This window comes from Carassius auratus, chromosome 29, assembly GCF_003368295.1.
Source record: "Carassius auratus strain Wakin chromosome 29, ASM336829v1, whole genome shotgun sequence".
Lineage (NCBI taxonomy): Eukaryota > Metazoa > Chordata > Actinopteri > Cypriniformes > Cyprinidae > Carassius > Carassius auratus.
The window spans coordinates 12,006,845-12,029,627 of NC_039271.1; the positions used below are offsets into that span (position 1 = coordinate 12,006,845).

Genomic DNA, 22,783 nt, shown 5'->3' on the forward strand with positions numbered 1-22,783 from the left:
TATAAACACAAAGTACAGCACCATAATATAGAATTTTATGTTTTATGTATTATTATTAGATTACCATTGGTGCATTTTTTTTTCCGGCCCATTAACATTAATTCACAACTCTTGTCACGTTGTAAAATCATATTCAATTAAAGCATCCAGAGTAAACAGCAAGTGAGTAAATGTATTCATAAAGTGCTTTCATAAAGAAATAATGTTATGAAATGTTATGACACGGCTCTGTATTGTATAAAGTGCTCGAGAAATATAAGTGACTTGGAGGTGACTCGAATACTTAATCCTGATTGGTCAGTTTTAGCTGTCAATAGTTAAAGACTGCTAAGCTGTATAAAGGGGGTCGCACACCGGACGAGAAGCGCAGCGCCGCGTCGCGTCGCGCCACGTCTTTAAAATTCGAACACATTATTCTCTATGTGAGTACACACACCGGCGGCGCCATTCGGCGTCTGTCCGCGGCGCCCAGCTACGACTCAGAACGATGTTCAAATTTCTGCCGCGCCACAGAGCGCCATCCGCATAGTTTTATATTAAAAAACCCAGATGTTATAAACTGAAACTGAAATTAAAGTACAGCACACTTGTTTCATTCAAATAAAACATTACAAAGTGTTTGGTTACGTTTTCAGCAGCACAGTTGCCTAGACAACAGATACAACAAAACAATAACAGACTTATTATAATAACAGATTCTTTTCATTAATTAACGTTCAAAACCCAGCTTTTATCAATTAAAATAATATATTTAAAATTAAAATAATAGATGAAGTTAAAACTCTCCCATCTTGCTGCGAAATTGAGCTCACGCATATAGAATGTGCGCGTCCAGTGTGCGATACCTCGAGTTGTCCTACATGTGGCGCGACGCGACGCGGCGCGTCTCGTCCGGTGTGCGACCGCCTTAACTGATTGTATCAGTCACCTAATTTCCTGTTTGTAACCCATATCACTTCATATCGTCTTTCCTGACATAAGGAATTATTTAAACTTATTTTTAACAGGCAACACTATCTGTCATTATTTAAAATATTGCTGCACTGCCGCTATGAGGGATGACTGTGTTCAATTTAAACTAATTCTCACAGCTGTCCTAGTGCAGCACAAAAATGTACCTAAGTCTATCCATCCAGTATCCTGACCTCTGACCACAGTGCCTCACAGCGTCCAGTATTAAGCCAGAAAGATCCACACAGATCACATACAGAATTAACTCCCACACACACTTGCAAACACACAGGATGACGCATGAATGAGCAATTGTTAAATGTGATCCATACCGATAGCATCTTGTTTCTTCTTACATCTGTCCCAACGACAAGTAGCTGCTTTTCAGACGACACACATTCCACACACAGCCGCACATGCAAAGAGCCTAATGCACTTTAAACATTTCATTTATCTTCTCTCATAAACCTCTTTGAAAGGCAACATGGTGCAGAACATGTGTGGTGCACCAGAGATGGGCTGTTTTTCATTGCAGTCTCATTAGACGACAGCAACCGCGCACATAGGCACCCGACAGCATGTCCCGACCAAAAAACTGATTCAGACATTCTCAACGTAAATTAAATGTATTTCACACTAATGTGGTGGAACGCTAAATGCTGGCCTGGCATTTCAACCGCATCATTTAATGCTTTTCTGGCGTGTTTAAGATATATGATAGCTGGTAATGTCTTGGCGATGGATTGAACATTTGTCGCCGAATCCAAAAGTGTGAGCGCACACTCTTGATTGTTGGACGTGTGCAAACAGACGTAAGGATGGGGCTTGCGCTGTAAAAGCGAGATCATCATCATATTCGGTGTCCATTACGGATATAACTCCCTAAGTATGGAGGGAAAATCCATCCTCGTTTTAATAGCGATCCCATCAGCTCATCGCTCTGTTTATTTTTAGTCTGTCTCTCAGCCTACAGTGATGTACACAAACAAAATCTGAGAGTCTATATGCTAATGGTGATGCCGAACTGCTGCTTGCCGAGCAGTTTTCTCAAACCATGTGGGATTTTAACAACACTCCGGGAAAGTCAGATCATCTGTTTTTCCGACATAAACTGACATTTTCCAGCACCAGATATGTCATTAAACAAAATTAGGGAGGAGAATGTTTTGATGAGGTATATTTTCACAAAATAATATTGAGAAATTTATAAGCGAGCAGTTTTCGGAGCTGACATGGATGCAAAAGGATGGAAGATTACCATGAGTTGGCTTATGTCCCTTCCTCCAAATGACAATGATGATTAGTCGTTTATGATTATAAGTTTACTGTCGCCGCGAGTGGCAAACATCATAAATATGTTTGTGTTTAATCTATACTAGACACTTATCAGAGCAAGGCTTTAATGCGGAGTAAATGTTTGTATTCGGGTCCGGCTGTGTGGATCCAGATGCTGAGGGGCCCAGCTTGTTGCGCAGGGACTGGGTCCAAGCGTATCGGATAACCGTAGGGTGAGCGCTGGCTTTGGAAAGTGTTGCTGTTCCAACACTACCATGAAATACAAATGGTCTCAAGCCTCAATTATATGGGTTCCACTTAAAAACCACTCGGAGCTAAGAGAACAGATAAACGCTGTGTTTTCTCCAGTACCTTTGGTTTTACAGAGAGAGAGTTGCAGTCATTTTTTGCAGCATTTCATTTCCTCTGACTGTAGTGACCACATGCACATGAATCTGATGAGCTGTCATAAGTACACAGCAAAAACACTGTACACACTGTCTGAAAGGTTAACTGTCATGCAGTTACCAAAAAATACAAAATAAATAAGTTTTCTTATATATATATATATATATATATATATATATATATATATATATATATATATATATATATATATATATATATATATATATATATATTAAAGAAAAAGTTAATATTTAGTTATAATTTAGGAGAATTATATCATACAAACTAACTTTTGCTTTTATAACCAACATGCTTTGAGTTAAAAAGTTATTTTCCCCCTCAATTTTCTCATACCAGGTTTACTATTTCAATTATGGGATAACTATAACTATATAAACATAACTACTATTTCAACTATGCGATATATAAAAAAAATAATAATAATAATAATCTGACAACATGTCCTTATAAGTAAATGTGTGTCATCTTTTTTATATGGCAAAAATTTTGGAAATATTTAATACATATAATTTGCAAATACATACATACATACATACATACATATATACATACATAAATTTGATTAGTAGCTGAAAAAAAATATTAAATGGAAAAGTAAAAAGTAGTCCCACTCCCTCCCCCTTTATTCAATTTATTATTATTACTATTTTTTTTTTTTACTCCAAAGTATGCCACAGAATTGCCATTACATCAGTATAACAATACGTACAATCTAAATAAAAATACAAATTGTGAATTTTGCTCTTTAGGACTTCTGTGATAAATTATTAATACCTTTTATTTATAGGTTCAATTGACAAATGCAACAAATAAAATTATTTCTGCACTAATAGTGTTATAGTAATTCTTGGCAAGTCTCTTTGTCAGAGCCATCCCAGTGCCAACTTCAGCATGCCATTCTATGTGCCCAGTGGGCACTGAGACAAACAACCGTAGCTGAGCCATTAAAATGCCAGCCAATGATGACAGCTGTTAAATTCCTGTGGCCTCCTCTGTCTAATTAGCAACTAAATGGATCAGGCTGCAACCGCTACCCAGCACAAGACTGGTGAAGGAACTACACCAGTGGACGGCCTGCCTGCAACATGTGCTTTCAAGTGTCTCCTGTCTCAAAACACTTGAGAATGCCCAGATTCCATATTGCAGATCCACCATTTAGGACAAGATAAAATGCCCACAATTTTTAAGAAAGCACTTACATTGTTCCAAACCAGTATTATTATTATTATTTTTTTTTTTTTGAAGATTAAAAATGACCCAAAAGCACAACAAAATATCATAAAAGTGGCCCATGTAACTTTTGCATTACAATAACGTCCTTAATACAAGTATTTGGGTTAACCCAAGATCAATCTGATTTGTAACCAATGGTTAAGAGTCTTTTGTGAACCACATCACTGAAAAGATCTGACTCAAAGAATCTGATCTTTTACCCAAACACACAACTAAAGAAGATGGCAAGATCTACAGTAGTTAATAACTTGGAAGATGGCACTTTTAAGTTTGGAAACTTTAATGATAGAGTACTTGTAGAATGCTTTTGCAAGAAGTTTTTTTTTTTTTTTTTTTTTGCTTACTATCTTTGGAAATGCATAGAAAGGAGTGACTAGCAGTCTTAAAATTTTCTCGTTTTTTTGTGTTCCATGTAAGAAAATGGATGTACATGTTTGGAACTATATGAGGTTAAACCCATGGTGACAAATTTCATTTTGGGATATCCTATCCTTATGAGGCCATCATCTCATAAATGAGGCTTGTGGATTTTTTAGTAATGTTCTGGGTGTCAGATTTGCTCTTTTAGCCACATCACACATCAAGTTCTCCCATATTACCGTCTGAAACCATGACTCTATGCTGTGGTTATCCTCGTCACTGTCTGTTTTATGGTTGGATCTTTGTAGATTTCTTAAAAGAAACAGAGTTGCTCTGGGATTTAACAGACTCAGTTCTATAGTTTTCTCGGCGTGGTATTAGTAAGCTTCTTATTGTTGCAGAGCAGAATTTGAATGAACCACAGAAAAGCATTCAAGTGAGATGTCATCAAAGGCTTAGACGTTCTGATTTTCACTCTGGGAGAGCGGATATTTGGAGCTCCATTAAAATGTCTGTCAAATATGTTTGTTGACGATATAATAAAGGAACATTTCCTTCATTTGTCTAACTGTAAAGATGTCTTCAAAGACATCATTACAATAGGACACAGAAATTTGATTTTGAAAGCGTGTAAACAATTCTGAGGCAGTGTTGCCAACTTCTTTCAATGGAAAGTAGCTAAACCGTGCCTGAAAAGTCGCTAAATGCCGCTAGATGACGTCATATGCTAATTAGCATATTCATGACGTAAGTGCGTCATATTATTTTGCCCTTTCTGTGCTCATGTACTGCATTTTAATGCAGCCAAAATTCTCAATAAAACGTTTTTTATTATTATATGTTAATGTTTCTGTTGTCCGACAATGGAATTAATATTATAATGACTGAAACGCGTTCCATTAATACTACATACCAGGTCTCAAAGATGTTAATCTCTGCACTAAAATCCTATTCACGACATTGTCTAATGAAATCACATACACATAAGATTAAGACAATGGTAGTACTGTGATTTTGGCTATACTTGTATGTAAAATAGATTCGGAAGCAACAGAATATCTTTTTTTAACTGAAAGTGCTCCTCTCTGCTCGCAGATGCAGAGAGAGAGAGGCGTGTGCGCACGCTGGGAGAGAGAGCGAGAGAGAGAGCTCGTGCTGCAGTACCGGAGAGTCTCAGAGACTAAATAAGGTCTGTCAAAAAAAGTCGCTAGATTTGTCGCTAGTAGCTTTTTTGGAAAAAAGTCGCTGAGAGGGTCTGAAAAGTCGCTAAATCTAGCGACAAAGTCGCTAAGTTGGCAACACTGTTCTGAGGAAGGAAAAACGACATCAGTACCTGCCAACTTCAAAGTAATTTATAAAAGGATAGAAATCCCGACAATTACCAAAATGATTCCCCGTCAAAGGGGTGGAAGATGCATCAATCCAAAAACAGATCCTCCCACAGCAGAGGTCAAAGCACAATCACAGTCCAGTGACAGTAAATATATCTGACAGGAAACAATCAGAACCATTTCTGTTATGTCTACAAGCCCAGATGGAAAGGTCACTGCTAATGTCAAACGCTACTTGTCACAAATCAAATGTGAAAATGGGGCGTTAAACATACGAAAAGACAAGGTGAGAAATGTCTCATAATTCTGTGCAAGACACACTTGGTTAATATCAAACTGCTCAACCCCTTTGAGAGAGCTGTGCATAGAAAGAAAGAGAGTGAGAGTTGAACTGAATAACTGATATTTAAGCTGACCACCACCTGCCCCCAAAAAAGAAAGGATTATCATAAGTTGGCACAACAAAAGAGGGAAATCGGAGGCAAAAGTCTGCTAAAAAGTCCATCTCAAAAAAAAAAAAAAAAAATCATGTAGGATACTTTATAAAATAATGTGTGCTTAATGATTAAATGTAAATGTGTTCCAAAGTGTATTCTCTTAAGAAACTAACACACTAAATAACCAGACCAACTCAATAATGAGCCATCATCACGTTTCATTTACAACTATTATGCAAACTAACTAAATCAACACCAAAATCCCATCCTTTTGATGAACTCTCTTACTAACTGACCATATTGACGCATTAATTAATTTTTTATCTAATAACTCAATCGAACCAAAGTGGTAACTAACCAAACAGACTCATTATAGACTCAAAGTCCATCAGTTAAGGGCTGCATTGATCTTGAAATTATGTGGACCAGCTGATATGTAGCATCCTGTGGCCTATCCAACAGCTGGGTGAATGCTGTATTAATCACATGAAGGTAAATGCGGTTTGCCATCAGAGGGATATGCTGATGTCTGTAGATGAAGCAAGGAGTGTACCTCTCAGCTGTCAGGCTGTATGCTGCTTACAGATGGAGCCCAGATGATGCATCCACTTTACAAGCCCTAACACACTTAACTGCACCGGTCCTCCCACACGACCTGGAGAGGTAGCTGATCAGTCAACCTCTCTTGAGCAGTAGAAGACACTGAAAGCAAGTCATATGTCCTGTTTATAGACAGACTTGTGGCTGCAACCTGTAGAGTTTACAATACCCAGGTCTATGTGGTGTATTCTGGGAAGTGCAGTCCAATTATGTGCCTACACATCTGGCGCCTTTTAAAGTGCAAAGTGGTTTATTAATGAAAGTTTTAATTATATAGATTAGTATTCTGATGTTTTTGTTTCAGCCGAATGGATCTGTATAGTGCTGTTTGGATTTCTTTCTGTCTTTTTCTGGGCTGGAGGGTGTCTGGTTGTGTTCAAAGGCACTCTCTGCATGCTCAGTTCCTGCAGTTTCCAGTTTTAGGGACGAGACAACACTTGTCAGACTGAATTTGTCCTAACAATGTCTAATAAGAGAGGAAAGAGGTGCAAACAGAGATTTGTTGAAGCAACCGTCAGCCACAAAACAACCACTAAGAAGCCAAAACATTCCTCAGTAACATCTTAATGTTAATACTACTCAAACTGCATATTAGATTGGCCAATTTTCCAATATGTCACCTCTGATGATCTTTGAGAGTTGTATACATAAAATATGTTGTTTACACGCCTCGGGGACATCTCCAAATGTTGCAATCCCTGGATCTGCTAATCAAGGCAGGCCTATGGGATATGCTCATGTCCAGGGGAACTCCCATTCTGATTCATAACCTCTAGAAATAGCCGTCTCTCACTAACTAGGCCACAAATGGCAGCGGGGACTCATTTTGGTGGACCGGCATGTTCAGAATTCCTGACTAATCATAATACCAGCCTTGGGATCATAGCCATTCCTTTTGGGAAAAATGGGTCCTACCTTTTTATCTTCTGGTGCAGTTGCGGGGTCCAATGACAAACATTTCCATAAAAGCCAGTGAATGAACAGACAGCCTGTAGGCAGCGATTTATCTGCCTCTCTTCATGCCAGTTTAATTAAGCCCCGAGAGACCAATCAGATCAATGAGAGAGAGTTTATTACGCATGTAATTTAGCAACCATCTTCATTGCCTGGGAAATCACCCAACAGTACACTCATTTAACTGAAGCTGAGTCACTTTTAACAGGTGCTTTTAATGGACGTGAGCAAACATTTCTTTGCTAATGCCAAAGTTGTAAATCTTTACTGGTCCACAGTGGAAAATGCATAGAGGACTATCTATTCTAAATCGATAAGGAATTTCTTTTCTGAAGGATATTTATAATTGATTATTCCTCAATGGCAGATTGCCGACTCTCTGCGCAATGAGGCTTGATGTGATTTACTCTTTAATATTGACTGCCACACAGTAACAAATACAGGAAAAGGGGCACAATAGATTAGCTTCCTGACTTATTCCCGAAAAAGTTAACCAGGCTGTGGCCAGGATATTTCTTATCCTCTCATTTAACACACATAAATGACAAAATCTTACACAAAACCCTCCAGAAAAGACCAGCTTAAAAAATAATGAATTTGGATGGTGAACCAGCAAACAAACAACAACAAAAAAAGCTGATTATTCACCCAATTTTTCAATGGGAGGTGGAGCTGGTTAAAGGACCCCTATGATTTATTAATTCTGTGGAAGATACAACTAAATAATTGAGCAATGTTTCAGCTATTTTTGTCCATTCAGATGTAAGTCAATTGAGTCAAAAAGATTAAAGCTCCAAAAAGGATATGTAAGTATCATAAAAGTAGTCCATACTGTTCCAGTGGTTTGATCCATGTCTTCTGTCATACTGACTTTCACTGCTTGGACAAAGGCAACATTATCATTCTTGGCTGAACTATTTCTTTCAATCTACCCTGACCACCAGAATCCCATCTACCAACAAAGTCCATTTTCTCCTCTGGTTTAAATCATTCTTTGAATCTTTTCCCTGTCATTTCTGTGTTCCTGTGGCTCAATGGTAGAGCATTGCATTAGCAAAACAAAAGGTTGTGGCTTCAATTCCCAGGGAACACGTTAGGTAAAATATGTTAGCCTGAATGCACTGTAAGTCGCTTTGGATAAAAGTGTCTGCTAAATGCATAAATGTAATTAAAAATGTAAATTTAATATGAAAAATCCCCTTGCAGCAAGTTTAATTCCCTTCCTAAACAATACAGCCAGTTTATAAAAGCATAAAATAAAACCTCAAATTAAGATGAACATAAACCTTTTTTAAAAATCATTAAATTAAGATGTATCTCTAAAGCACTTTGCACAATGAATATAAGAAACATTCCAAAGAAACATGTTGAAATTATAAAGAACTGTAATAATGTGTCGACAGATGGGCTGGATAAACCTGGAAGTCATGCTGTAGACTACTTGAAAAATAATCTGTTGATCAAACTTAGAGTGCACTGTACTGATATTGGCGGGGGCGGGTCTAGGGGGACTAGGTAATAGTGAACCACTTTTTTTCTTTAGGACTACACCACTGATTCCTATCAATCAAATACTGACAATTATCTTAGAGTCACAGAGAAGTCCCCTGTGCTAATGTTATGGCCGTGAAGTTGGCAGCGATACATTGTGTGTATGTCCTAAATATTCCTCCCTAACCTCAAGTTCCCGTAAACAGTTCCTCATAAACAGACACACTTCCTCAGTGTAAAACCTCTACATATGTCTGCAAACTCATGCTGGCAAACAGGTGCAAGATCAATGGGCACTGAATGGAACAATGAAACCTCCTACGCCTCCCCCAAAACACACACACACACACACACACACACACACACACACCATCTCACAGTTAGCCTTGAACGTAAGCTTTTACTGGGGTCTTTGTGCTCTTCCAATCTGAAAAGCATACCTACATGGGAGTTGTTAGGAGAAGCCCACAGCAACTAACCCAGGATTCTCTGCTGTACTCATTGACATGCAGAGAGTTATAGCCCAGGACTCGACTGGGCCATTCTACTGCAGAAAAGACCTGTGGGTCCACTAAAGCCTTTACTCGATGTGCTACAGCAGAAACACAACGTAAGATCTTACCTACACAGATAACAGAAAATAATATTCATTTTGCAGAACCATTAGCAAAAACGTCTTGATTGGGCAGATCAAAATATGTTTTCTTGATTTTCTGACAGGTGCATTTTTTATGAAACTGGTTTATCTTAGTGACACAGTGAAACGTGGTGTTTATAGGAAATATGCTATAAAAAAGCTATATGATACTGTTGTGACATAAATAAAACTTACTGAAAAAAAGTTTGCACATAAAACTAGTTTCCTTACTATCAGTTTCAGTCAATTTAATTATTTTCATTTACTATACTGTATATGCAGACACAATTTTACGTTTACAGTATTTTCGCCTTTTGATCAAAACATTTGTATCTGTAAGAATCATTTATCGCTGGCAGATGTGGTAGAAAGTTAATATGTCAGGGAAAAATGAATAATATAGAAAAGTAACAATAATAATGCAGAAAACAGACATTATGCTGTTAATGTATTACATGCATTATGAATAAAAAAAATTTAACTTACCATTTGAGAGTGACTCTTGGGGCAACTGTTAATATCTTCTACCTTTTCATTAGCTGCAACAGAGATATTGCTGGGTTAAAACTCTGCAGTACGCTTTACAAAACACAGAAGTGTAAAACAACCTCTGGCCTTTCCATCCAAGGGTTACCGTCATGAGGCAAGATAGTTTGTGTTTGCAGTTTGTGATTGAATGAGCATGTGTATATTTGCAGTGTGGAAGAAAACACTGAGAAAATGAATGGCTGTTAATTCATCAGCTTCTGGTTGCAAGTATGTAGCATAAGATCTGCCATTGTAGGCTGGAGGTTCATAATAACGTTTCAGGACAGCCCAGAGGAGGGGAAAATGGGATGGGGGAAAGAAAGAAGGAAAAATAAAAAAAGACAGACTGACACACATGCACACAAAGCAAACCACTCAGGGCTCTGTAAAGTGAACATATGGGAGACACATGCTTTAATTGTGCAGAAATTGCATTCAAATTTCATGTTGCTGATTTCCTAATCCAGTTAAACGTGAGCAAAGTAACTTATATCTGAATCACAGTAAGTAGTTATGTTTTACACAAATAATTTTTTTCGCTGAAATGAGCTGTGAAGATTTATTAGCTTGCACTGTGTGTGTGTGTGTGTGTGTGTGTGTGTGTGTGTGTACCCTTACCTATTATCTGGATGATTTCTGCCAGCAGAACTCCATCGGGTATGTCATGAGTCAGGTCCTTAATAAGCCTCGGACACCCGGATTTGGCCAAATAATGGTTTGCCCAATCAGTGTAGATCTATGGGGAATAGGAGAGTAAAAAATCTGATAAGGAACAGAAGATGGATGAATAAAAACAGGAAAACAGCCTCTAGACAGACAATACTGATTAATGAAGAATTGTGTCAAAGAGGACCTAAGCAGGGAAAAGATTTCAGTGGTTTGATTGACAAAAGATCAGAACCGGTACCACTTAAGAAAACAAAAACAATGAGAGTAAGAGAAAGAAAAAAATCTAACCACCAAATCACCCAGCTTGAGTATGAGGTCAATTTAATCAAAACAATCAATAAGGCCTCTGCATTTGTAATAGATTACCTGGATTTTTTTTACAGGATAAAATGCAGCCCTTACATGATGTTTTGACAACTGATCCATTTAATCAGATGTGGATTAAGGATAGTGCCAATTTACAAAAAAATAACTTTTCAAAAGGCTGATTCCTCTCTTAATGATGGTGTTATTGCAGCTAAGTTTTTACAAAACTGTTTCAGAACAGCAAAAGTGTAACAGCAAAAACACTGAAACAGCATGCAGGGAACACTAAATTAAATAAGTCATTATTTATTGCTTAATATACCAGGTCTATACGAACAAATGCAACCCCCTGGTGTCCTTGGATAGGTGTTCCTCAGGGGTCTGTTCTAGGGCCCCTTAAAAACTCATGTCACAAATCTTAGCGCTCTTTCATTGTGATCTTTGGGTCTCATTTCACATGAAACAAACGGTTTTCCATTTCCCACTTAAGTGAGAGCACCCCAGTGGCAAGGGACACTCTCAGAGCTCACATCCTCTCACTAATAGAATTGCCTGTATGGGGCTTTTGTCTGTAACATTTCAAATCACTGTGAGATTATACATTTTTCAGCTCATATTTTACTTTTTATTTGTTTCAGTTTTTTTTTTTTGAAGTACTGTACCATCCAATTTTGATCCTAACAGAAAACAGTCAACCATCCTAATATTGCTATAGCCTCCAATCGTTTTGTTCTGGCTTCTTCTATGCAGTTTCAGCCTTAATTAGGGTGAACAGACCTCTCCAACATCTCATAACCTGCACACTGCTTAATGTTAAAGTCATGAATGACGTGCAAAAATGTATTTAAAGTGGTAAACCTAATTTACACCCACAAACCCAGTAAAATTTCAAAGGAATTTACATTTGCGTAGCTAGTTTCATTTTAGACCATAATATAATGGCTCATAAAATTCAAAAAGATCAGCCATGCTCTCTAGCCACCTCAAACGCAGTGACCAATTAAACACATTTATGCCTTTGCCAGGCAAAAGGAAGCATTCCACTCAAAGATGCCACAGTTTAAATATTTTCCTATGTTGTGGTTTCAGCATATGATGAGGAGTTGTTAACAAGAACAGGGTGATGAAGAGATCTTTAGTCATCCTCCCACTGAAACACAACACAATACAAAAGAGATCCAATAAAAATCACAGTCATCTCCAAGAGTTGAGTAAACAAACAGCTTCACTACCGCACATGCCAACACCTCCAGTCACAGCAGAGGAGACAGCAAAGAATTGACCCATTTCACAAGTATCTAGAAAACCAGGTGAATTCTGCTCTGGTTTGGCTATGATATTGATATTTTGGTTCATCCTGTGGCCCGGGTTGTAGAAGGAATTTGTATTTCTGTGGCTTAACCTGAGTGAGTTGGCAAGGTAAACTGATGCAGTGGTTAAAAGGTCAGAAAAGGAAGTGGAGTATAAGACAGCGATTCTCTGCAGCACAACCCTGTTCTTCTTTTCCCTGCCTGACGGAGGGCTGAGAGAATTAGAGGTGCCGCAGTGCCACAGTTGTTCATGTGCTCGACAATGTCCATCTGGACCTATGAAAAGAAGGAAAGAGAAATCGCTTTGTCTTCCTTTTATTGCCTCCAGTGCCCGGAGATCAACAAAGAAAGCAAGTGAGACATGGGAAGAGAACGTAATATGAGGGAATGAAATGACAGAGAGAGAGAGAGCGAGAGAGAGAGAGAGCAAAGAACAACAGAAAAAGCAAGAGACTAGTGCACATTTTACATTTAAAATTGTTAACCCAACAGCAGCTATCTTGATCTTACTTTAATGTAACTTACTACAATCATAGGTAGTCAGGATTTTCACAGTTTATATGTAAATGTTAATGTTAATGTTCATATTTGTATATTAATGGTTAATAATGTCAACTGGACAAATACAGCACATAGTGAGCAAAAAACCTGGACAAATCTATGCACAAGCCAATCACCAAAGCCATTCATGCCATGTGACTAATGATCACTCTAGAGCTGTTGGAAAATGACAGTGCTGATGGCACCACAAGAAAGGACATAAACATGTCTATTTCATGCTATTTCAAGTCAGACTACACAGCTTCTTTTGAATGGCTATCAATGGAAATGCTTTTGGAAATGCTTTTTGGTGTAGTTAAGTTAGGCCATCTACCAGCATGGGCCAGCTAGCAATTGCTTGTTCATTATTCAACCTTTTTCAACCCCCTTAGACTATGAAACAAAAGAGTTTTTGGGAACATTAAAAAATTCACGAATATTTAATGATCGCAATACTTTTTGATAAGTAATGTCCCACACTTCTATGTTTAACACTATAGTATATACTCTACTTTTGGGACTATAAAAGTTAGGCTTCATAAACTAGGGTTAAAAGTGTTGCTAAGGTCTGTCAAAATTATACATGTGAAACGCTGCTTAAAAGATTCCTTATTTCTGTGCTACCTGTTTTCAAACAGGTTTCCTAAACACCCCTACCATTGGCCAGACAAACAACTACTCCCCAAACGCTATTGGTTGAGCTAATGTTGGAAAGCAGGGCCGGTTGGGATGCCAAACAGAAAAAGTGCTGTTTTGAAAGCACCACAGAGCCAAAGCTTTTTACTTTTTAGGGAAAACTGTGTTACTTAATGTTGCCTCTGCATATTAAGCTGGGATAAGATAAGGTATTTAAAGAAAAATTACAAGCTTTAGCTTTAACTTGAGGTTTAAAAGATAAGCAAAAATGAAAATGAAAAAATAAAAAGCTGACAGGTAGAGGAAGAGGAGAATCTCATTAAAATAAAGCTAAAGGAGTATCTCTGCATTCTAGTAATGAGGATAGCAGTGGATACAGATTAAATCTCGCTGAGAGAACCATTACCACAGTCAATTACTTTCTTAGAAACAGATTGGTTTATCTGAAAACCACCATTAAAATTTTTATCAGCCTAGGCAATGAAGAGTATACCGAAGAGAAGTTCTGTTACAAGCAAGCCGTCTTCTCCAATGCACATATGACAACCAGCAGCACACTGTAAATGCTTTAATCAATGCTCCCATTAACACTCAGGCACGAAGGAGGGTGAAATGGGACGTTCTGCAGCTGTAAATAAGCGACTGTTATGGCAGAAGGAAGCTGGTTGTAAAGCAGTCTTTCAGTCCAATAAATTCATGGAGGGAAGTAGACAGAGCCAAGGTTAAACAGATTCCTGTCCCGTTGTTTCAGGGAATGAACTTGCTGGTGTTTCCCACTGTGAGACCGGCAGAAGCTCACACGAACGAGAACACATCTCAAAGTCAGTCCCAATGCTCCTCAGTCCCCAAATGTGTGCTGGATCCCATCTAAACTGCATTAATCTTTTCATGCGTCACTGTTTCTTTTCCCGCGACCCATTATTTTCGATTCATCCTAACAGCTCTGACACTGTGGTTCTGTCTCTATTAATGAGCAAGGGGCTTGTTTGGCTAATGCATCACTTCACTGTAAAAAAAAAAAAACCCAACTATGCCACCCTCAGCGTTCACACAGCATTAAACGGACACACACACACACGCGGCTGTCATTCATGAGCGCTGCCTCCTCCCCTCGCAAGCAGGTTGCCAATGTACACATACATGCATCCACACACACACACACACACACACACACACACACACACACACACACACACACACACACACACACACGTCCCTCAAACAAAAACACAAATCCCTTGGCTTTCTCCCCAACTCTAAGAAGCAGTAAACAGTTGCTGTTTCAGCCTGCTAGAGTTAAGCTCAAGTGAAGTGTGTGTACCTCTTATGAGTATCTGAGCCCAGGTTGTCCCCGTCCCCAGCGTCCCGCTGATAAACGCCAGCATTCGGCTCTCTCTACAGTCTGCTCTCTATGCAGTGCTTATGACTGCGCAGGTACTGGAAGACTGCAATTACGATCGTCAGCCAAAAGGGGGAGTCAGCTGCTGAGAAAAGCTGTCATGCATCAGCCAGAAGGGTCTGTGAGTTCATCGCCATGCGGACTGATCCAAAGACTGTATTTGGGGTTTATTTGAATGTTTTTAGATGAAGTTTAGATTATGAATCACATGACTGGTGTGTAAAAGGGATGGAGTTGTGTTGTTAATAAACAATGAGGCACTTCACAAGCATATGGAATACTTAACAGCCCTAAAACACTTGAGGGCTGTTGCGTAATGCTGTAAATTGAGTTATTCTGTACTGTACAGAACTGTAAAAACTTCTTATTAGAGGAATTTACGATAATTGGAAACAATACCAAGGCAAAAGGAAAGAGGTAAATAAAGCAGAAAGTTGTGGTGGTGTTTGTTTTTGATGTGCAGTTCATATGAGTGTTTTTTTAAATTATGGTTCTGGTTGGTTCAAAAGTTGTGGGTCAGTAAGATTTGAAAATACTTTTTCGAAAGTCTCATTCTCCTCAAAGGCTGCATTTTTTTTTAAAAATATATATAAAATATAGTAAAACTTTAATATTTTGAAATATTATTACAATTTAAAATAACCCGTTTTTAATGTGAATATATTTTACATTTTAATTCCTGTGATGCTAAAATGTATTTTTCGGCAGCCATCAGTCTTCAGTATCACATGATCCTTCAATAATCATTTTAATATGCTGATTTGGTTCTCAAGATTTTTTTTTTAATCTTTATAAATTTACTTTAATGTCACTTCCGATCATTTTAATTCATCCTTAATTAATACAAGTATTAATTTATGACCCCAAACCTTTGAATGCAAGAGTCAAATTTAATAGGCAAAAAGTGTCAGTATCAAAAAGTATCATTTAGTTCTCATGTTGTCCCTAACCTGTATGCCTTTCTTTCTTCTGTGGAACACAAAAGAAGATATTCTAAAGGGTTTCTTTTTTTTATCTTTAAATACAAAGTTAACAATAAATGCTGCCCAAAACAACATTGCAACCCATTGACTTTCACTGTATATACACTTTATTCTTTTGTGTTTTACAGAAAAAGTCATAGTTTAGAAAAAAATAAGGGGGTAAGATGAGGCATTTTAATCATATACAAAGAATCAAATAAAGCTAGGCTGTGCTGCAGAGGGAGAGCATACAGAATGTGTTTGCCGTATTCAGGGATAGAGTGACACTTCAAGGAAAAGTGTGACACTGTAACTGAGAGACGAACAAGACTTTGCTGAATCAGGGCTGAGGCGGCAGCAAACGCAGCTCAACGCTGTTTACCCATAACACACCAGCTGTCAGTCTATGCAACACTGAATTGAACGCAGTTTGGATGAATTGAATTCAGTTTCTTCATTCATTTCATAGAAGTTTTCCATTCATACAGAGGTATACAGATGACATATGGCTGTGATTCTCTCATTTGGCTCGGGGGAGACTTGAAGAGGATGGGGTCTTGGGTTTTATTGCGTGTGTACGGTTGTGTATGTGTACTTCAAACATCACTCCCAGATGAGACCCTCAGCCGAGAAGGGCGAGAGTGTTTGTCGTTTCTGCAAGGACGAGACGCCACTGTGTGTTTTGACAGGAAGCGCAGGCAATTGGGCTGTCAGTACTAGTTTCCTGTGTGCGCGCTGGCCCTTGGCTGCCCCTCGTCCCATTGAAAGATTTGCCTCTCAAATGCACTCAAACTTGAACCCAGTGAGACCATGACAAATGTCCCTTCCTCTCACCTGGCATGACATTATCAGTGTTGACTTGGCATAAAGATGACATTTGTAGATGCGCTTCATGTTGGGACCTCATGTTTCCGGTGAAGGTGAAACTGATAGGATGCCAAACCCTACCCACTCTCTTAGACTGCATTCTCATTGGCCCATTGGTGATATTTTAAAATGTAACAAAATAAACTGGCAAAATCTCTCTCTTAATTGTATATCAGGAAGATAAAAGGTTTGCCATTTGCATGCTCTTAACCGAAGACCCACACAACCGACCGCCAGATTCATTAAGTGACCTGAATAAATCAGTGTCAGTAGCTGCCGACGGAGTTAATTGTGTTTGTTTGAAGGTTGATTGTGCATCTTCATAGAATATTCTCCTGAATGATGAAGACCATAAAAATCAATGGATGATGATGCATGCAAAATAAGATTAGATAATTGTAAAACAACTCTTGTATAAGTTTAGATATAATACTTGTTTGTGATAAACAGTGAAAGGTTCTCTGTTTGAGCCGTGGTTTAGTGGTGATTCATTGAGCCTGAGTGTTCATATGGGGAATACATTTTCATGTCTTTGTTTAGTGAACATATTTCAGACATCATTATGTAACATGGTTGTCTACGTTGACACCTTGAGAGATTTACAGCATGAACCACACTGGACACATCTGGAAGATATCACCATGCCAAACCTTTCTTCTCAAGGCATCTTTAAATAGCTCCTGGTTTTCCTCTTTCCAGCACAAACATCATTATCGTGTCCGAGGGAGCCAGTGGCCCTTCATGTCACTTAATGTTCCCAATAATAGCACCTTTCAGCCCCATGGTCACTTCATGAAGGGTCTACAAACACTCACAGCAAAACTCTTCTTCTTTGTGCACCGTACAAAAAATAAATAAATAAAATAAATCTCTCTTTAAGTGGAAAATAATGCAACATCGTTAAGGCAAACACATTTGTAACCCTGCCACTTGTTAATGGCTGGAACTTCTGCCAAGCAACAAATAAAATACCTTTTCTCATATGCAAATGGCTTATAGTTTGTCAATAAATCTTGAGGTGCATCCGTTTCCCAACGCAAAAACATGTCAAGGCTATATTTCACCAATAAATAAAATATAATACTTAAAAAAAAAAAAAAAAAAAAAAAATATATATATATATATATATATATATATATATATATATACACTGTGTATAAAAATATTAAATTATACAAACTAGTACTATGATTCAAAAAACGCGTATTACATTATGCAAATCAGATTGAACAGAAATAGAAGACACTCAGTCTTTAAACTTTTTCAAATACTTTTCTGAAGCCCAGAGAAGTGGGAACGTTTTTCGATCTGTTACACAGACACATGCCAACAAAGCACACTTGTCTGATGAGAGTTGAGACAGAGATGTGAAGGCGCTCACGGCAGGGGCGCCAGTGTCTTAAAATTCTCTTGTAGATGTCAATCAACAGAGGTGGAGAGAGAGAAAGCAAGGAGGAGGGACAGAAAAATACAGAGATTAAGAATGCTAGGGAGAGAAATCTGAGGGAAGAAAGTACATAAGCCGTTTTCTTGAAGTGACATTCAGGATTTATGGAAACTGAAGGCATTTTATAAAGGCTCCCTGCATTTCCACACAAACGGTGAAGGACACACTTACATGCAGCCAATAACCCGTTCAAAACCGGAATATTAGCAATAACCCGGTCGCGCATGTAAACGGTTTATCCCGAATGTTTCAGAAACCCAAATAGTGACCTTAACCCGACCATAACCCGAATTTTAACAGCTTATAAACGTAGTCACTGTTCCTAGTCTCAGATGGGAAGACTGGATCAGATCTGATTGGTTTTACACAACCTCAAAGGTGACAAAACTGTGGTAAACAAAACTCGAACCATGACTGGTTGGCTTATATGTCCATCAAAAAGTCTCTTCCTGCCTAAGTGGGCGGATCTTGACCAGAATAAACTGCAATGAGGACCAGATTTATGTCGCAAGTCAAAAGTCTCCACGACCACACTGACTCTGACCTCAGTTTTTGAGTTTGAGTGACAGCACGCCGCCGTCTAACTAGTTACCACAGAAAACATAATAAACACAGGGAGGTTTTGTTTACTTTGACCTACGATGCGGTCACACTGACTCCCACTGTTGCAGAAAAAAGGAATCTCCCTCGGCCTGCCCAATTTCAAAAAATGCAATTACTAAAACAGGCAGCGCTTCCAAAGAAATATTTTTCATCTAATTAGTAAGCACATTTCATTCACCGGAAAGGAATAATGAGCGCTACGCTAGAAAATGAAAGTATATCCAGTGGGATCTAGTGTGAAATAGAGCTTAACCATCTAAATCCTTAAATAATTCTGCTGTCAAGGTGAATTGTAGCACTGGGATGCAGCAAACACTGAAGCCTGTAGCCTATATATAATGCATTAAATGTATTTATAATGCATTACGGTGCACATTGTAATCGGGTTTATGCTGCCGTGAATAATTGTAGCTGCAGTTAATACATTCTAATACCCGTCTTTACATATTCAACGAGCACAGTGCATTTAAACACTTTGTGATCTCAAAATGTGATGATTGTGTGCTATAATGTCAAATAATTAATCACTTAGTATTCATATATATCATAGCTGTGATTTGAAGTATACAAGTATATAGCTTATTATAAGGTGTCATCAGACATTATGTATCCATATAGAGTAAATGGCACATTAGCACAGCATTTATATACACTTCATGGGAAAAGTGTTACACCAAAATCCTTTAAATAATTGAAGATTTACTGAATAAACTGAATAAACACACTATTTATCTGGATATGTGCACTTATAGCTTAGCTGGCTCTGGTTTAAGACATAGCATCTTAGCTCTACTAGCTAGTGCGCTTTGTCTCTTAGCGACACAAAAAAGCTATTCCTGTCTCTTCGTATGTCTCTATAATTAGCAGCAGACCTGTAAGAGCCACCTTCACTAAATAAATCACCCAGTTTAGAAAAGTAAATACCAAACATGTAATTAGCTTCCATCAACTCCACCACCAGCTAGACTGCAACAAGTGACTGATGTGTGCGCGGATTGGGTAAGAGACATGTTCCAAAACCTAGTGAGCTGGCTACCTAGAAAGGATTTTAAGGCATCGTGGGAACACCAGAATAAATGAATATGCTACCAATAAAAAAGTTTGAGGTCAAAATTAAATAAAATATTTATTTTATTCAGCAAGTATAAATTTAATTGATTAAAAGTACAAGTGAGGACATTCAAATATTTTTATTTTATTTTTTAAAGCTGATGAAAATCTACCTTTGACATCACAGAAATAAATTACATTTTATAATATATATATATATATATATATATATATATATATATATATATTGCTATAGAAAACAGTTATTTGAAATTGTAATACTTTTTTCACCTGTATTTCTTATCAAATTAATGCAGCCTAGATGAGTATTAAAGACTTGTCCAAAAGGAATAGCATAATCATTGTCCAAAGTAATTAAATTAATTACATTTTTATGCTTATTAGAGCAACATTGTATTAGATTAGAAACATGCTTATGTCAAACTGTACTGGAAACAATTGTGAGTCAAGTCTTCTTGGACTTCACATGAGTTTGTGTGGCCTGTGTAGAGCATTCCAAATCAGTCACTTATAAGGTCCCATTACTGTTGTGAACTTTGAAAGCTGCTGTCTATGTAGGTGACTCACTAGGGTTTAAAAGCTCTAGATTTGCATTCCATTATCATTATCTGACCTCAAAAAGATGTCAATAAGAAAAACACTGCACAAGTTGTCCTGTTAATACAGGATGACTGGCTGGTATGGAGGAGGTAGATATGGTGGTCCCGGTGAGTAACACTTCATCCCTGTATCAGTAGTCTGATTTAACATCCCATAAGAGGATATTAGTGAGCATGTATTGCATTTGGAAGAGCACCGATTGCAGCATTGCATTGCAGCGAGTCTGCTTCCTCTGGTTAATTAGTCACGCTTCCTGACAGTGTTCAATTAAGTCTGGCCTCACGCTCACCCGTGACTAGAAGGTGAGTCAAAGCCTGGAGAAAACCAGTGACACACCAAAATAACAGCACACTCAATGATAGCATGAACCTGTGACCTTCGCTATGGAAAACACATGAATGCACACTCTCTGCTTTTCACTTATTTGATATTTCCCCCCTCTACACACACACACACACTCATGCTTGCAGTTAGGCAGAATGCAGAAACACGGAATGGTTACTGATTAGATTTAATGCCCAAGTACTTTCATAAATAAAGTCAAATTATACTGCCAGCTAACTGAATTGCATCCCATCTGCCTTGATATCTTAAACCAATAATGTTTTGATGTGAGGAATTGTGGGTGATGTAGTTACTATGAGTATCTCTGTACCCAAAACCACCTGTTTTTCAAATAACCATGATGCAAGAGGGATGCCACATGATAAGTGTCAGAGCTTATCTTTGGTTTTGACGTGGCACTAAACTAATATTTAATACAGATGGGCTTTCTTTCATCTGAAAGGAATTTGCTGCAGTCTGCCATTCCTGTCATACTGACGCAACTGTAATTGGTTTTATAATCAATAATTATGTGGGCTGGTCAGTCGAACACTTGATGCAAAGACGTCCTCATGTTCCATGGATACCGAGAGTAGGATTATGGTTACTTTGAATTCAGGAGACACGTTCTCTCTATGTAAATCAATCTGTGATCAAATGTGATTTAACTCGCTGGCTTTTCTAATGGTTTTTTGATTTGCATCTTCACCCGGACTGCTTGGAGCCCGGCTGTCTGCTGTCACCCCACTACCAGAAGCCCCCACTAGAGGGCATCGATTTCACTCAATATTGTGGTGTGTCTAACAGTGGAGGGAAAGCTTGGAATTTTACCCACACCAGAATCCAACGAGCAGGAAACCAAAATATACGGAGTCATTTACATCCACTTATTAGTCATTTGAGAGTGAAACCGAATGCAAAGAATAATTTCTACAATTTGATACAAAAGCATTGTCATAAACCAGTGCTGTATATCTCTGCGCTTCGAATCCTTATAAACCAATAAAAGGCCAACCACCTATCAGATCCTTGGGGTCTGTCATTATTCAGCGAGAACAGGGTTGCTGAGTTTGGGTTTGGTCTGACCTCCACAAAAATTCACAGTTTTTCTCTTTCAGGACAAGATTAAAGATACTGATTGAATTTACTTGACACATATTTGGGTCCAATCAAATGGTGTTTAGAATGAGAATATCAATATGGCCTATCCTACATTTCATGTTTCAACATGTCCACACACACACACACACACACACACACACACACATAAACATGTTTTACAGAGATTTTGTATACAGAAAGTTTTTCTTATTCAGAAAGACCTTTCATCAGCTGAGCAATCAGTGTGTTATTACTTCTATCCCAGACAGCCCTGTTTTCTTTCCTAAAAAAAAAATTATTATTATTATTATTATTATTATTATTATTATTATTATTATTCATGTATTTTTTTTTTATAAGACTGGGTGCTACCCTGATAAGGTCTATTAAAGCCATTTTAAAGCCACATTTTGAAACAATTGTGTTTAAAATGCAAGTTGCTGCATAAGGACTACAACAACCATCAAGTTGTCAGTTTATGTGCTTGATGAATCAGACAGCTGTTGTAGTCCTTATGTAGAGATTTCAATTGTAAAGCAAAAAATCAATCTACATGCACTATTCTAAAAACCTATCAGAAATTCCTGAGGGAACCTATGGTGAATTAGCCTTCCAGGTTGGCCTAAAAACTGACGTCATGACCAAACACCTCCTTAAATAGTAGTCATCCAATCCTCTCCGGGAGAAGAGGACAACATTAGTCATCATATATAGGATAGAGC

At 38.0% G+C, this 22,783-nt stretch overlaps 1 protein-coding gene across 7 annotated transcripts in view; it reads right to left on the reverse strand.

Annotated features, from left to right (window-relative positions):
• LOC113048087 (neuron navigator 3-like) overlaps positions 1-22,783 on the reverse strand; it is a 295,342-nt gene that overhangs the window by 92,608 nt on the left and 179,951 nt on the right. For 6 of the 7 annotated variants that reach the window (XM_026209608.1, XM_026209602.1, XM_026209606.1 and 3 more), the window contains 2 exons: positions 10,845-10,962; positions 10,185-10,237 (listed from right to left, as the gene is read on the reverse strand). In XM_026209608.1, the coding sequence (XP_026065393.1) occupies positions 10,185-10,237; positions 10,845-10,962 (171 nt within the window). Of the gene's footprint in view, positions 1-10,184; positions 10,238-10,844; positions 10,963-15,008; positions 15,130-22,783 lie in introns of those variants that run through there. The other variant, XM_026209609.1, reaches the window with a different exon arrangement.